Source organism: Lagenorhynchus albirostris, chromosome X, assembly GCF_949774975.1.
Source record: "Lagenorhynchus albirostris chromosome X, mLagAlb1.1, whole genome shotgun sequence".
NCBI classification, from domain to species: domain Eukaryota; kingdom Metazoa; phylum Chordata; class Mammalia; order Artiodactyla; family Delphinidae; genus Lagenorhynchus; species Lagenorhynchus albirostris.
Genome location: NC_083116.1, coordinates 96,343,900 through 96,361,020, shown reverse-complemented (window position 1 = coordinate 96,361,020; position 17,121 = coordinate 96,343,900). Strand labels below are relative to the sequence as shown.

Genomic DNA, 17,121 nt, shown 5'->3' with positions numbered 1-17,121 from the left:
GAACACAACCCCACCCATTAGCAGAGAGGCTGCCTAAAATCATAGTAAGTCCACAGACACCCCAAAACACACCACCAGATGTGGACCTGCCCACCAGAAAGACAAGATCCAGCCTCATCCACCAGAACACAGGCACTAGTCCCCTCCACCAGGAAGCCTACACAACCCACTGAACCAACTTTAGCCACTGGGGACAGACACCAAGAAAAATGGGAACTACGAACCTGCAGCCTGCACAAAGGAGACCACAAACACAGTAAGATAAGCAAAATGAGAAGACAGAAGAACACACACCAGATGAAGGAGCAAGATAAAAACCCACCAGACCTAACAAATGAAGAGGAAATAGGCAGTCTACCTGAAAAAGAATTCAAAATAATGATAGTAAAGATGATCCAAAATCTTGGAAATAGAATAGACAAAATGCAAGAAACATTTAACAAGGACCTAGAAGAACTAAAGATGAAACAAGCAATGATGAACAACACAATAAATGAAATTAAAAATACTCTAGAAGGGATCAATAGCAGAAAAACTGAGGCAGAAGAACGGATAAGTGATCTGGAAGATAAAATACTGGAAATAACTACTGCAGAGCAGAATAAAGAAAAAAGAACGAAAAGAACTGAGGACAGTCTCAGAGACCTCTGGGACAACTTTAAACGCACCAACATTCGAATTATAGGGGTTCCAGAAGAAGAGAAAAAGAAAGGGACTGAGAAAATATTTGAAGAGATTATAGTTGAAAACTTCCCTAATATGGGAAAGGAAATAGTTAATCAAGTCCAGGAAGCACATAGAGTCCCATACAGGATAAATCCAAGGAGAAACACGCCAAGACACATATTAATCAAACTGTCAAAAATTAAATACAAAGAAAGCATATTAAAAGCAGCAAGGGAAAAACAACAAAGAACACAAGGGAATCCCCATAAGGTTAACAGCTGATCTTTCAGCAGAAACTCTGCAAGCCAGAAGGGACTGGCAGGACATATTTAAAGTGATGAAGGAGAAAAACCTACAAGCAAGATTACTCTACCCAGCAAGGATCTCATTCAGATTTGATGGAGAAATTGAAACCTTTACAGACAAGCAAAAGCTGAGAGAGTTCAGCACCACCAAACCAGCTTTACAACAAATGCTAAAGGATCTTCTCTAGGCAAGAAACACAGGAGAAGGAAAAGACCTACAATAACGAACCGAAAGCAATTAAGAAAATGGGAATAGGAGCATACATACCGATAATTACCTTAAATGTAAATGGACTAAATGCTCCCACCAAAAGACACAGACTGGCTGAATGGATACAAAAACAAGACCCATATATATGCTGTCTACAAGAGACCCACTTCAGACCTAGAGACACATACAGACTGAAAGTGAGGGGATGGAAAAAGATATTCCATGCAAATGGAAACCAAAAGAAAGCTGGAGTAGCAATTCTCATATCAGACAAAATACTTGAAAATAAAGACTATTAGAAGAGACAAAGAAGGACACTACATAATGATCAAGGGATCGATCCAAGAAGAAGATATAACAATTGTAAATATTTATGCACCCAACATAGGAGCACCTCAATACATAAGGCCAATACTAACAGCCATAAAAGGGGAAATTGACAGTAACACATTCATAGTAGGGGACTTTAACACCCCACTTTCACCAATGGACAGATCATCCAAAATGAAAATAAATAAGGAAACACAAGCTTTAAATGATACATTAAACAAGATGGACTTAATTGATGTTTATAGGACATTCCATCCAAAAAACAACAGAATACACATTTTTCTCAAGTGCTCATGGAACATTCTCCAGGATAGATCATATCTTGGGTCACAAATCAAGCCTTGGTACATTTAAGAAAATTGAAATCGTATCAAGTATCTTTTCTGACCACAACGCTATGAGACTAGATATCAATTACAGGAAAAGAGCTGTAAAAAATACAAACACATGGAAGCTAAACAATACACTACTTAATAACGAAGTGATCACTGAAGAAGTCAAAGAGGAAATCAAAAAATACCTAGAAACAAATGACAATGGAGACACGACGACCCAAAACCTATGGGATGCAGCAAAAGCAGTTCTAAGAGGGAAGTTTATAGCAATACAATCCTACCTTAAGAAACAGGAAACATCTCGAATAAACAACCTAACCTTGAACCGAAAGCAATTAGAGAAAGAAGAACACAAAACCCCCAAAGTTAGCAGAAGAAAAGAAATCATAAAGAGGAGATCAGAAATAAATGAAAAAGAAATGAAGGAAACGATAGCAAAGATCAATAAAACTAAAAGCTGGTTCTTTGAGAAGATAAACAAAATTGATAAACCATTAGCCAGACTCATCAAGAAAAAAAGGGAGAAGACTCAAATCAATAGAATTAGAAATGAAAACGGAAAAGTAACAACTGTCACTGCAGAAATACAAAAGATCACGAGAGATTACTACAAGCAACTCTATGCCAATAAAATGGACAACCTGGAAGAAATGGACAAATTCTTAGAAATGCACAACCTGCCAAGACTGAATCAGGAAAAAATAGAAAATATGAACAGATCAATCACAAGCACTGAAATTGAAACTGGGATTAAAATTTTCCAACAAACAAAAGCCCTGGAACAGATGGCTTCACAGGCGAATTCTATCAAACATTTAGAGAAGAGCTAATACCTATCCTTCTCAAACTCATACCACAATGTTCATTGCAGCTCTATTTACAATAGTCAGGAGATGGAAGCAACCTAAGTGTCCATCATCGGATGAATGGATAAAGAAGATGTGGCACATATATACAATGGAATATTACTCAGCCATAAAAAGAAACGAAATTGAGTTGTTTGTTGTGGGGTGGATGGACCTAGAGTCTGTCATACAGAGTGAAGTAAGTCAGAAAGAGAAAGACAAATACTGTATGCTTACACCTATATATGGAATCTAAGGGGAAAAAATGTCATGAAGAACCTAGGGGTAAGACAGGAATAAAGACACAGACCTACTAGAGAATGGACTTGAGGACATGGGGGGGGAAGGGTAAGCTGTGACAAAGTGTGAGAGTGGCATGGACATCTATACACTACCAAACGTAAAATATAGCTAGTGGTAAGCAGCCGCATAGCACAGCGAGATCAGCTCGGTGCTTTGTGACCACCTAGAGGGGTGGGATAGGGAGGGTGGCAGGGAGGGAGACACAAGAGGGAAGAGATATGGGAACATATGTATATGTATAACTGATTCACTTTGTTATAAAGCAAAAACTAACACCATTGTAAAGGAATTATACTCCAATAAAGATGATAAAAAAAGAAAAAAAAGAAAAACAAATTTGAGTGAAGAGTATCTTGTCTGTATATGTTCACTTTCAATGAAAAATATATAGATTTTGAATTTTTTTCTTGTATTTTTTGTTCTGATTTTATGTATTGAAATGCAATTTTATGTCTGTTCACTCTAATAAAAAAAATGGAGGCTTATATTTTGAACATGTTTTTTCAGTTCTTTTTTCTAGAATTTGTTTTCATTGCATGTTATAAAAAAAAGTAATCACATGAACAGATGCCCAACCCCATTAGTCCCTAGAAAATGTAAGTAAAAACCACAGTCAGACACCTGTCCCACTCACTAGGATGGCCACTGTCAAAGACAGTAATGAGCGCTGACAAGGATGTAGAGAAATGGAAACCCTCATACACTGCTGATGTCACTGTAAAATGGCACAACTACTTTGCATACTAGTATGGCAACTTCTTTAAAAGCTTAAATTTACTGTATGATCCAGTAATTCCATTCCTAGTGGAATGAGAAGTCTAGCCATATATTCGCACATGAATACTCACAGCTGTGTTATTCATAAGAGCCAAAAAAGTGGAAACAATCCAAATGTCCATCAACTGATGAATGGATAAATAAAATGTGGCCTAGCCATACAAGGGAATGTTAGTTAGCCATAAAAAGGAATGGAGTACTGGTACATGCTTCAACATGGATGAATCCCAAAACATTATGCTAAATGAAAGAAGCCAGTCACAGAAGACCACATACTTTATGATTCCATTTATATGAAATGTCCAGAAAAGAAAAATCTACAAAAACAGAAAGTAGATTCATAGTTGCCTGGGGCTGAGGCTGGGAATGGGGATTAACTGTAAATGAGCATCTTTTTGAGGCAACGGAAATGTTCTAATTGTTCTAAAACTGGATTGTGGTTATGGTTGCAAAACTCAGTAAATTTAATACAAGTCACTGAACTGTACACTTAAAACAGTTGAATTTTACGATATGTACATTATGTTTCAATAGTTATTTCAAAAAATTTAACGCCCCATGATAGATTAGTGATAAACTGGTCATTCACCAAAGATCATCTGAGAAGCACCACTGTAAGTGACAACCAGGGGACCTTTCCTATAAATAATGTGAGTTTAAGTATAGGTACACATTTGATAAGTTTAAAGCTTTTGGAGCTTGACTTTCTGGTTTTAGGTTATATTTCTACTAGCTGGAACTGCCCAAAAGCGTTAAGTTATGCAAGATGTGAATTATCAAGATTTAAGTATTTAAATCCCACTGAACAGTCTGGCCCCACACCCCCACACCCCCACTCCCCCACCCCGCCATTTGCCAGTTTGGTTTTAATCGCTGATATTTATTTTTATCCCTTGGAATTCTGTTTTATCGATTTAAAAAGAGTCTGTTAGAGTTGCCATAATGGTACCTTTGTGTACCAGGGTGGTAATGAAACCTCACACAATTATCTCTAGCTCCATTTTCAGTTTTATTTAGTTTAACAGTCTGAAGCATTCAAAGGATTCTGAGACAAACTGAATGACAGTATTAGAGAAGCAGAAATGACTACTCTGAAAGTGTCAGCTGGTAGATTCATACCATGAAGATTATCCCAGATAAGAGCAAATAAGACTCTACTGCAAAGAACACTAGATACAATAAAATTCATTGTGTAAGTATTTGGGAGAGTGCTTGCACAGGAGAAAATGTGAGTGTCAAAGCTGAGTGAATCAAAGCTGAGTGTCATGCCCTTCATACCTATATTTGCTCTAGAGGGGAATTTGATACAAAGCACTGCCATCTTGGACCTATTCCAAGAAAATTTAGATTCTAAGTACCAAAAGGTACTCAAGTTTCATGTCATAAACATTAAGGATAGTGGGTGATCAAGAGTAATGATGGAGAAGAAAATATTATCTTGTCAAAAGAAGTTTCCATTTTTAGTTTTGAACTACATAGACTCACTTAAGTTGCTGAATCCAAGGAATGATCCGTTTCATATCATCATTCACAGACTTCTCCATGTCATCCAGTGTGGCCTGGTCTATAACATAAAGTACTTCATTAATTAATTGCTTACATGAGACACAAGATATCCAGGTAGCCCAAAATTTAAATGAAAATTATTGTTTTAGGCAGAAAGTAGTGTTATTTTTGAGTCAGAGAAAAACTAAACGGAACGCATCATGAGGCATAAATTAACCTAATTTGTTTTCCCTCTTTAACATTTAGGGATAATTAATAGCAAATGTACATTAGCAGGAAGAACAAGTAACAAACAACACGAATTAATTCTTTGCCTATAGTTTAATTACCAAAATTCTTAGTCTAATTAGTTAATATTATTAATTTGTATGTATTCAAACTCATAGTATTACTAGACTTAGAACCTTAAAAATTATAAAACTCCATTAAAATGTTTATTTATTAAACACAAATGATCTCTGGCATAAGCACGATCTGTTGGCTGAAGATTAGCTTGCTAAATGTCACTTAGAATTTTTAATGACCTAGAAAATGCCAATAATAGAATGTTGAGCAAAAAGCAAAATATAAAATGAGTTCAACTAAAGAAAGAAGTATAGAAAAAATTAGAAGAGCATTGCTATGGATTGAACTGCATCCCCCCAAATTCATATGTTGAAGCCCTAACTCCTCATGTGATAGTGTTTAGAGGTGGAGCCTTTGGGAGATAATTAGGTTTAGATAAGGTCATGAGGGTAGGCCCTCATATAAGATTAGTGCCCTTATAAAGAGACACCAGAGAGCTTGCTCTCTCTCTCTTCCTGCCATGTGAGGATACAGCATGAAGGCTGATGACTATAAGCCAGGAAGAAAGCTCTCACCATAACCTGACCATGGTGGCAACCTTATCTCATACTTGAAACCTCCAAAACTGTGAGAAAATAAGTTTCTGTTATTTAAGCCACCCACTCTGTGGTTCCCTGTTATGGCAGCCTGAGCTAAGACAAGCATATATCCACTAAAAACAATAATTACCAACAGGCAACTACTTTTTTGCTTCTCTCATTTTTACATGTTTAGTTTTTCTACTTATGAGTATGTACTGTGTTAATCATCAAGAAAACAGTTAAATAAAGTTTTGAAGAGCAAACAACAATTTCCTAATGTGTCACTTATCATTTAGCCATCATAAATGTGATGTGATTCAAAGTAATGAGGCCAGTGTTCCATAAGCAGTTCATAGAAAAATCTATCTTTATAGCCATATGACATAGCCATACGATATAACCAGAAAGCCTTTTATTTTCATCAATCTATCTAGCGTAATATTAATTTCAAATGGTAAATGTGCTAACATATTCAAGAACACTATTCCATCAGCAATACAAAAACACTAAGTTCCTAGTATTTCATCATTTCAGAACACCAACTTGGTAACAGAACATGCTAGAAATCAAACTTCAATTTCTACTGTGTTTAAGCCAGAAAAAAAAATCCTTTCCTACAGGATTCTGTACCCTGAGTCATCTGAGATGTTTATACTGTCATAAATTTGTTCTTCAGCTGTGAATGACATTAGATTGTAGTCTTCTCCATGACACCCTACTATTAGTGGTAAAATAGTTAATCTAAGAAAAGATCAGCCATCAATATTATTACTTTTACATAAGAGAAACAACATGAATGTACTTCATACTGGGAAGTTTCACTTCTGGTACAAGAGAGTTAAAATGGGCCCCAAGGAATAGACATCAGCCAGAGTTATTCCTTCCATATCTACTTTCCATACACTGTTTATACCACCCCTCCCAATACCTTATGGCAAAAAATTTTTATTCTGCTTTTGTTAAAAGTATTTTTCTTTACCTTGAGTGAGTCTATCATTTAGTAACTTACCAAGTCCATAAAGCATCAACTGGAACATTCCAGAATGCAAATCTACAAAAATGTGTAGACACTCCGAATTACCACAGGGCTCCAAGATGGGAACAACAAGAGCTGGAAGTGCAGTCTCTATGGAAGCTGAACAGTTAAGAATTAAGTTATATTTCTATCTGAATATCCACCCCCCCCAAAAAATACATATATTTCTCAGTGAGTAGAAACGAACCAACTGCTGAATGATCCTGAATGTTACAGGAAAAACATAATTTTGCTAAACTGGGTTAGTAATATTACATCACTTAGTAGCTCAAAAGCAGAATGTAATCTACAAGGTGACCTGAAACAAACACACCCATCTCAAATACTACGGCAAAGAAAAAACCCTCCAAGATTCCTTTAAAAAGGTTAAAATAGCTCGTGAAAATTTAACCTTATCAGTGAGCTGAGTTCTAGTTTTACTTTCACTCAGTAATTACTAATAAGCTAATTTGAAGGATTTTCTTTCTGATATAATGGGAAAAAAATATTGTTTGGTAAATAGAATAAACTTCATTTATGGCCTAAATATTTTTAATGCCATTTTTCATAAAGAGAGGTTTTTCTGGCAATTAGGGCCCATGTATTTAAAAAAACCTCTGAACGCTATTAAACATTGATTATAAAGGAAAAGATTTTTTCAAGTTATTTATGTACCTCATTTTCAAGTCACAGATGAAATAAGAACAGAGGCAACTGCTAAACACAAATTCCCAAAGCTGCCAATATACTCTTTCTAGAGTTTCACAGTATTTCCACCAGGCCCGATTAACTTTCCTCTTAATCTCACAAGTTGGTATAACACAATCCAGTAAAGGAGCAAAGTCCTGAAAGCACACCATGTGCTCATCACATTGATGACCTGCTAAAGGAATATGCTCTTCTGGTTACCACAGTCCTTTAAAGCTACACTGCAGGAGAAAGGCAGGGAGTGAGTAGAGTGGTAGCGTAGGTCCAGCCCTTCACCAGGTGTGACTTCTCTGTGCTACTTTGTTAAACAAGGACAATGACATCTTCCTGTCCACGCCATGGGTTCAGGAAGAAGCAATGACAAGCTTTAAAGGTGCTTTAGAAAGCAAAGTGCTCAATAATGTACATTTTCTGTATTTATGTACCAAAGAAACAAACCAAAACCCCTTGTTATAAATTTGCAACAATTAAAATAGGTGATGTTGCCACTGGTACTGTCTATACAAACAAAATAATAAATCAAAAAAAGATTGCAGGAAACATATTTAATCAGAGGAAAACAAACTGCTTTCAGGTGTATCTAACATATTTGCATACAAATCTTTAACATGCAGGTCCAGCATAACTCATCTAAAACAAACAAAAAAACAGGACAAAAAAGGCACAAACGGGAATTTCTTTTACAATATTCTATCATTCAGACCAGTGTGACAAATTTAAAAAGTGCTTAGAGATTTGAAGCAGAGTTGCTGATTTTTAAAATATATCTGTACTGTCTTAATTCCTAATGGGATAGGAATGTACTCTTTAAAACAAAACTATTTTTAAAGTGTAGCAACGGAGTAAAACTAATTCTGACAAGTGGGATGACAACTATAATTTCAATCTAATTAACAAAATTAAATATTTTTGAAGATAGGGCATCAGAGAAGAATACAGAGAACACAGTCCAAAAGATAGAAAATACTTTGATGTACATCTCTGAACATATTTTATGGCTGCCGATGTCTGTATTTTTCTTTACAGAAAATAAAATATATAAGGCCTTAAGCATTTAAAGGCAACAGGTTTTAATGGAGTGTATCCAGAATGGAGAAGCTTATGGAGAATGAAAGGCCGTGCAAAATGACTGAGCTGCACACTTCTTCCTGCAGCAGGAATATATACAAATCTCCTCTTTCATTTCTCCCTATCTATTTATTGAGGACAAGATGAGGAATGTACCAACAGACAATAATATAAAGTGGGAAGACTGAAGAGAAGCAACTAAGCCCAATTAGGAATGGCTGTGTGTGGTTCACAGCTTCTGAACTGACCTTGAGACCCCAAATCTGGTGCTGACAGAGCACAACCCAAGGGAGAGCACCCTGGCTTCCTAGAGTCAGGTGATGATGAGAAGGGGCTGCAGGGCAAGTTACCTTTAGTGCCTTGAACTGCCTTTTTAAAATTGCTCTCCCAGAGTCCTGCCTACCCTTCCCTGAGACATTCCCACCCCACATCTCCCACCCTCAAGAAACCACACAATGCCCCCTGGGCTGTCTAAAACCTGCTATCTGCACACTCCCCTAGCCCTTCCTTGAAATGCTCCATTCTCCCGAGCTACTCATTTCCTCGGCTTATTCTAGTGAGGAGCTGGAAGAAAAGCCAGCTAATTAAGGGTAATTGCACTAAGGGGTTCGCAGAACAGACTATGGTCCCTGGCTGGTCCCAGCAAAGGATCTGACTAAAGCATGCTTTCCCATCACAAAAGAGATCAAGTAAGACTACATGAGAGTATAAATGCATGAACGTGAATTTAAAAAAAACAGTTAAAGCATATGTCCTAAAATGGTGGGTCAGCAGACCTTTTCCTACAGCAGTCCTTGTTTCCAGAATTGTTCCGATTAAAGCAGGGCTGAGGGGCCAAACCCCACGTGCAGAAACCTCCCTCTCCTTCAAAACAGTCTCCAAAGCACCCTTCTCTAACACTGAGGACTCAACAGACTCGTAGGGCTTGAAAACCACTACTGTAGCACACTCCCACTACAGTAAGAGATCCAGGAAGAGCCTGGACTAACATCCTCAAATTACAGATGAGGAGAATGGGGCCCAAAGAATTTAAGTGACTTGTTCAAGAGTAGAAGAGCAGCTGAACCCACATCTTTTGGCTACTCAAGCAGTGACATCTCTACAAAATGCTGCTAAAGAAAAATCTTCGCAACTTACGTGAACAACACGCAAAACTATTCCTAGGTAAACACACGTTCAGTCCATTTTTCAAAGTAGTTTAAATATCCCCCAGGCAATCATACTGAGGGTTTTTTTACTTACTAAGACTTGTTTACAGATGATACTAAAGTAAACCAGAGCCTATCAAAAGATCATAAACCCCAATTTTCTACAATCCCAATGATATTTTAGAATTTCACTATTTTGAAAAATTAGAAATAATTAAAATTAGAAAAATTAAGATTGCAAAAATACTGTGGGCACCAGGTAATCACAGCCAAAAACTGGGGTAGGAATAGTAAATATGCTCATTGTAATACTGTGAAACGATATTCCTAGAATGAAAGCACTTACTTTGTAAATGACTGACCGTCCCCATATGCTCTGAATATACCAGGTAATTAGAAGATTTTTCACTATGTGTGCATATCTTTATTTCTTATTTTGAATCCTGTTAATGTATTAACAACTCAAAAACATTTTTAAAAAGACAAGGGATATATTTTGCTTCATTCAAACAGGCATTATTTCATAAATACATTATAAATATTTGCAAAGCTGCCTTAACCTTTTAGAAGAAAAAACGAAAGAAGACTCATATTAAAATGTTAAAATAGCTTCTATTTCAATAGCAAAGAAAAGTTTTAAGGAGAGTTGATATACATACATTTCAAAAATAAGGTCAAGCTAAATGAAAAAGAAGAAAGTAAGGGAAAAATTAAGACAAGCTTGGTAGATCACGAATTAAAATGCAGCCTCTACAACAAAATCCGTATATCAGGAAAAAAATCATTAAGAAAGACTCTTCAGAAAATAAAAGTGGATACTAATTTAAACAAAAGAAAGACAGAAATGCCATTTTAAAAGAACCTACAATTTTCATTGGCATTGAAACCTCTAAGAATGGCCTTCAGTTCCTGGAGCTTCTGATGAGCTCGTGCATGGACACTGTCAATCAGGAGTTTTTCTATTGATAAATGATCAATCTGCATAAACAAGAACAGAATTGTATGTGCAATTTAAACATTTTTACTTTAAAAGCCCGAGAGTAGATTATTGTGCTCCAAGATACTTCCTTTTAGAATCACAATGATTAAGTGTTAACCAGTAAAAGAAAGCAAACTTAAAATTAAAAAAATAAATTTAAATGGTATTGATAACTTAAAGGCTACAGTTAACATTCTGGCAACTATAGATCTGATCTAAATTACAGAATTTGAAAGAACATCTTAAAAATTATATTAGATGTTAAAACAACCACAACAAATGTACAAGCATAACATTCATTTAAAATAAGTTTCATAAAGGGTTTTAGGAACAATTAGGTATTTTAAAGGATTTGTGCTAACAGTTTAAGTATAAATGGTAAGTTATATTACTATATTCATTTAATCAAACCAATATTGAAATATATTGAGTTCTTTTACCTTCATGGCTCTTTCTACTAATTTGGAATCAGAAGCTGGCAAAGGAGGATCATGAAAAATCTGTAAAGGCTTGGAGACATCATTCTCATCAATTTTAATTGTAACTTTGTGAACAGATGCTGTTCCTGTTTTTCTCCCAAGAACCTGTTGACTAAAGAGAAAAAAGAAATATTAAGAATTTTTTCCAACACAGTCTGTTAACTTCTGGAATAAAAGAGAGACAGTCTATTGTGCACCTTATCCAGAGTCTAGAACATGGCAGGTCCTCACTGTTCGTTGAGGGAATATTAATATTGGGAAAACAGCTATTCTGTAATCCAACACAATATGATTTACTACATTAAAAAAAAACACAGACACAGAATTTAAAAATAAAACACATGCACACACACACAAAAAGGCCAAAACAATCTTTAAGTGGTGTCTATTCACCTTTGATTCCTTTACAGAAAATGGGAATCAAGCAAAGTTCAAATAGGGAATAGAGGATTGGAAAACAGCCTGAAACTGATTTTCCCCCAAAAAACTTCCCCAAAAGTTTTTAAAAGGTGCAATTCAAAATATAACACTGTGATAAGCAAGGATTTTTTAAAAAATGATACCTGATAATCTAACCTAATGGTCTTTTAGCAATCTGGTATGAAGCCAAAGTAATCTAATCTTTAAGAATAGTAAGTTTTGAGCTTCCCTGGTGGCACAGTGGTTGAGAGTCCGCCTGCCGATGCAGGGGACACGGGTTCGTGCCCCGGTCTGGGAAGATCTCACATGCCGCGGAGCGGCTGGGCCCGTGAGCCATGGCCGCTGAGCCTGCGCGTCCGGAGCCTGTGCTCCGCAACGGGAAAGGCCACAGCAGTGAGAGGCCCGCGTACCACAAAAAAAAAAAAAAAAAAAAGAATAGTAAGTTTTAGTACAAATAGATAAACGTCTACATATTTAAAATATGCCATGTTCTAAGAAAGGTGTCAATTATGGATGTCCTATGTGGTTTATATACCATAGGACTTTACCATACAAAATCATGTTGCTAGAGGTACACAGAGGTATATGGTAAATCAGATGTATGAGAGAAAGAGAGAAACAAAAAGAGTATTTACAGTCATTGCATGACCCCACCAGAATCAACTTTACTTACTTCCAAACTGAGAGGGAGAGGCACTTTCCTGCATGATACCTTTCCACCTGTACGAGGTCTCCCCACCGCTCTCGGATTAACATTAGAGTTTGGGAATGTAGCACTTCTAACTGAAGTGATAAGCAGAAAGAATCTGATGGATCTTGTTAAGCAAATCTAAGATATTACTACAACAGCCAGTGAAGTATAAGCAAACTTCATTTAACAAACGCTCTATTCCCCAAAAGTTGGCTATTATACTTCTCCAATGACTTATACAAAAAGTGTTGGAATTTGTGACATAATTTTAGAAAAAGGTTTTGTATTTAATTTTGAACCAATATAAACAAAATGTAAGGTCCAGGTTGCCCCTTAATTCATCATAGTTTAGAGAATATGGGTAGACTAAATGGTACTATTTTTTCTCTCCAAATAGTACTATTTCTACCTTATCATTTAAAGTTTTTACCTGCAAAGTCAATAGTAAAATTTAAAACTTCATTTTTTATAGACATATCACTATTCTTTACACTGGCCAGTTCCCCAACCCCTGTTTCCACCCAAAAAGGGTGACGGGGAGAGTTTAAGCTGCTCTAGTTCAGGACTAGGGGCAGATGGAAATTGTGTGTGTGTTGAGGGACACAAATCCTTTACAAATACAGGGCTCAAATTTCAGAAGGATACGCAGGCAGTTGTACATGTCCTGAAGAGGTTTCTCATCGGCAAAGAGCCTAGACTGTACCAGCTGATGGATAAAGTTGATCTGCATACTATGAACCAAGGCTCGCCCATCTTCCATTGGCAGGAGAAAAGAAGGTGGTTAATCAGAAAAGTGTACAGATTGTGTCATAGACCAACGAAGGAAGAGTATATTCACTAACGATGAGTTTAAAAAAAAGAACTGAAATTATCTATGAAAACTAGAGAGTACACTAGAGAAACACTGAAACTTCTGTGGTCAGTAGGCAGTTACAATTATCATAAAACCTACATCAGATTACAGGATAAATTGCTAAACACATGTATTATTCTGCAAGAATGTTTCAATAATATAACACCCAACATTTAAATCAATACATATGATTTAAATCATTATTTATGATTTACCTCCTGTTTCCTTATCCTCAACTAGAATTTCTAGCTTGAGAAGACGCCAGGGAACATCAGGGTCATCTCCCATCACAGTCAAGGTGGCTTCAAATTCTCCTTCCACTCGAAACTTCACTCGGCCATTTGCTTTCAGAAGAAGAAGAAGAAGGTCTACTTTGCTAGAAAATAAGCAGCTTCCCACTAACCTAGAACTTTCAGTCTCGCTCACGAGAAATTTTAAACAGACTTAAGAATCTTTCATAAGTGTTCAGACAATTCACTGGTTCCTGCATAAACAGTAGCCAGCTTCCAGGTCATCAAGAAACCAAAGGCAACTCTTCTAACATCAAGGAACAGTATTTTCTTGAGGCTCAACTCTAGGACCTAGTCTCTCCTCCAGCCCCAGGTAATCCTGCCCACTCCCCAGCTTCAAATACCAGCACTGTATTTCCAGGTACTAAAGGGAAATGATATGGCACAAGTTTCGGATTCAAACACCACCAAAATTGTAGGTCAAGACTTCATAAGGATATTTTAAAAGATAAAACCCCAAAAGCTGTTTGAAAAATATTCTAACGAGTCAATTCTTTAAAAATGTATTTCAGGTACATACCAACTGTAAGATTTGCTAACTGAGGAGGAAGATCTGTGGTTACAAGTCGATGTCTAAGAATCTGGTTCAGCTGGTGAAGTGTAGCTTGTTTCTCAATTTTGGTAATTGGGTCTGGAGGAATAATTTTATCCTACAAAAAAGTTTAAGTAATCTAAAAATAATGTACAAAGAGACATAATTTTTACCTGCGCCTGTTCTAACACAGTATTTTCTTACTTTACCCAAGAGAACCTCAACACTCATTTCTGCAGTCTACATCCAATAATAGTGACCATTACTATCATGCATTAGAGTGTCAATGATTCCACCAGTCCCCCAGCTAAGATGGTAATGCAACACGATCTTCTTCATGTTCTATTTATGAAACCAACTTAATGTCGCTAGATGACTTTCACCACTTCTTAGAAGTATAAAATACAACAGCACCAAGTGAGTCAACAACTACCACAACAACAAATTTTTAAAAACACTTCCAAAAAGCAACTAGCGAGCCGTATTTTCACATCTGAAATAGATGTTAAGTTACCTTCATAATTCTGTTCACCCCCACCTAAATAAATAAATAAACAAACTCATTTTGATAGCTACTCACATTCTGGCTCCAATTTATTTCAAACCCGCCCCCTCCAAATTTTAATTATAGAGAAAAAAGCAAACTACATGAAATATTTATTTTAAAAATACAGAACAGTTTTTTGTTTTGGCTGGGCTACTTATTAAAATTGTAGAATCCAATGTCAAAGCCTTCAACTTTTGAGGGTGGGCTGGGGTAGGAATGCACTTACCCTAATGCAGGTTGGTAGCCGTGGGTAAGATCCAGTAGTCAGTACATCAATAGCATATGGGATGGCGAAACTAGGCAGGCGTGCATGGACCAGAGCATCTCTAGCTAATGAGGCCAGGCGATCAGCAGTATCCACAAAGAGGATGGCTTGATGATCTAAGAAGCTCGAGATCATCTTCAAAGCAAAGGGTATATGTATTACGCTTCCTTGAAAACCAGCCACTTTTCACGTCAAATATCATTTATTGATTCCAAAGTAAACTCTGAGAGGAATTACTATAGCTTTTCCATATTTCAAAATATTTCATCAAAAAATTTTCCAGTAATTTGAGGAAAGAAGAAATATTTTTAAAAACCAGTAATTTTCTATCAATTTAAATAAAAGGTTTCCCGATTCGTTTCTCCATCTTTAACATTACACATACATATGACAAGTTAGGAAAAATAAATAGAATACAATGCTTTTTCTCTTACAGACTTCTAGAGTTGATTGGTAATAAAGGAGACATAAAAGCATGGTCTCCTGGACCCAGACTGCCTTGGTCTCAACTTTAATTCTGCAACTCACTAGCCCTATAACCTTGGGCAAGTTGCTTAAATCCCTCTTTGCCTCAGTTTTTTCAATATAAAATGGAGATGATTTCCTCCCCCTCATAAGGTTGTTCGAGGATTAAGAGTTTATGCATATGAAACCTTTAGAACAGTGCCTAGAACATATAAAACACACAGTAAACATTGTCCATTATGAGATCTAGGCCAACTTCACGTCCAATATAGAAATCCTTTCCATCAGTTGTCTACTCAATGCATTTCACAAGTGTGCCTAAACTAGTAGAGGTCATCATGAAGCTGAAAACTACTTCCTTTCTGGAACAATACTTAAAAGTCTTTCACGTCCTTCAAACGGGGGAAGCCCACTCTATCTTCAAGCTGAACATTCCAAATTCCTGACTCATCATCCCTATTCCACTGCCTGGAAATGCTCCAGTTTATCAGTGATCAACTTAAAATATGGTATCCAGAATTAATAACACATCATGCACACATAATGCCCTACATTTTCTCAGTATTCCCACACTTATTTTATTATCTGATTTTCACGACTCTAGGAAATAGACAAAACAAGATAATTACTATTATCTTAGAGATGAGAAAATTGAGGCTGAGGTTTAGACACTTGCTCAAAGATAGTGAATAATCAGAGAAGCTGGAACCAAAAAATGTTTTTTCTAACTCTTAGACCAGCACAGCCCCTCAGAAGTGCTACCTTCCATGACTAGTAAAATGGAGTTCTATTAACACCACCAACACTAACTTCTTATCAGCAGCCACGACACTGCTAACACACAGCAAGCTTGAAGTTAACTAAAAGGCCTTGATCTTCTGTGCATGAATCTCTATCAAGCAAGGTCCCCTTTCCCACCCTGAACCTAAAGCATGACTGTACTCTGATTTTTAACATATTTGAATCCTGCTTCTCTCAACTTCCGTATAGGTTTTTACTCAGATTTAGGTCATCCCAAGTCTCCACTCACTCAAGACACTGTAAAAATGCTTAGGCCAAAGAATACTGAAGATTTCCGTCCAGGAAGATATGCATCAACCCTAGTGGGGTGCCACAGTTCTTCGAGCCTACATCACTCCACCTTAAATGTGGGTTATTAATGAAACTCTCTAAACTACCTTGCTCAACTCAAAATAAACTAGCTCCAGCTATATTTCTTTGACTTCGAAATCAAATTAATAAAGATAAAAGTTTAGTTTTGAGTTACTTATTAGTGAATCCATATAGGTCCCTAATAATCATGCTCTTTTTTTATTCTTAAGTACTCACATACCAACGGTTGATATGATTAATACCAATCTCCTTTAAAATTTAACTGAGCACCAAAGAGACACTTCTCTAAGGAAAATATACAAATGGCCAAAAGCACATGAAAAGACGTTCAACATCACTAGTCATCAGAGAAATGCAAACAAAAAACACAGCGAAGTGCCGCTTCACACCTACCTACCAGGAAC

The 17,121-nt window shown here is 36.5% G+C and overlaps 1 protein-coding gene across 5 annotated transcripts in view; it reads right to left on the bottom strand.

The window, feature by feature from the left end:
* MED14 (mediator complex subunit 14) overlaps window positions 1-17,121 on the bottom strand; it is a 74,698-nt gene that overhangs the window by 45,792 nt on the left and 11,785 nt on the right. For all 5 annotated transcript variants that reach the window (XR_009538434.1, XM_060137528.1, XM_060137527.1 and 2 more), the window contains exons 4-12: window positions 15,101-15,274; window positions 14,316-14,445; window positions 13,721-13,849; window positions 13,298-13,405; window positions 12,635-12,767; window positions 11,503-11,653; window positions 10,950-11,061; window positions 7,154-7,279; window positions 5,258-5,336 (exon numbers count right to left, since the gene is read on the bottom strand). Coding sequence is in view for 4 of the 5 variants with exons in the window: in XM_060137528.1 (XP_059993511.1) it covers window positions 5,258-5,336; window positions 7,154-7,279; window positions 10,950-11,061; window positions 11,503-11,653; window positions 12,635-12,767; window positions 13,298-13,405; window positions 13,721-13,849; window positions 14,316-14,445; window positions 15,101-15,274 (1,142 nt within the window). In the remaining variant the exon portion in view is untranslated. The remainder of the gene's footprint in view (window positions 1-5,257; window positions 5,337-7,153; window positions 7,280-10,949; window positions 11,062-11,502; window positions 11,654-12,634; window positions 12,768-13,297; window positions 13,406-13,720; window positions 13,850-14,315; window positions 14,446-15,100; window positions 15,275-17,121) is intronic.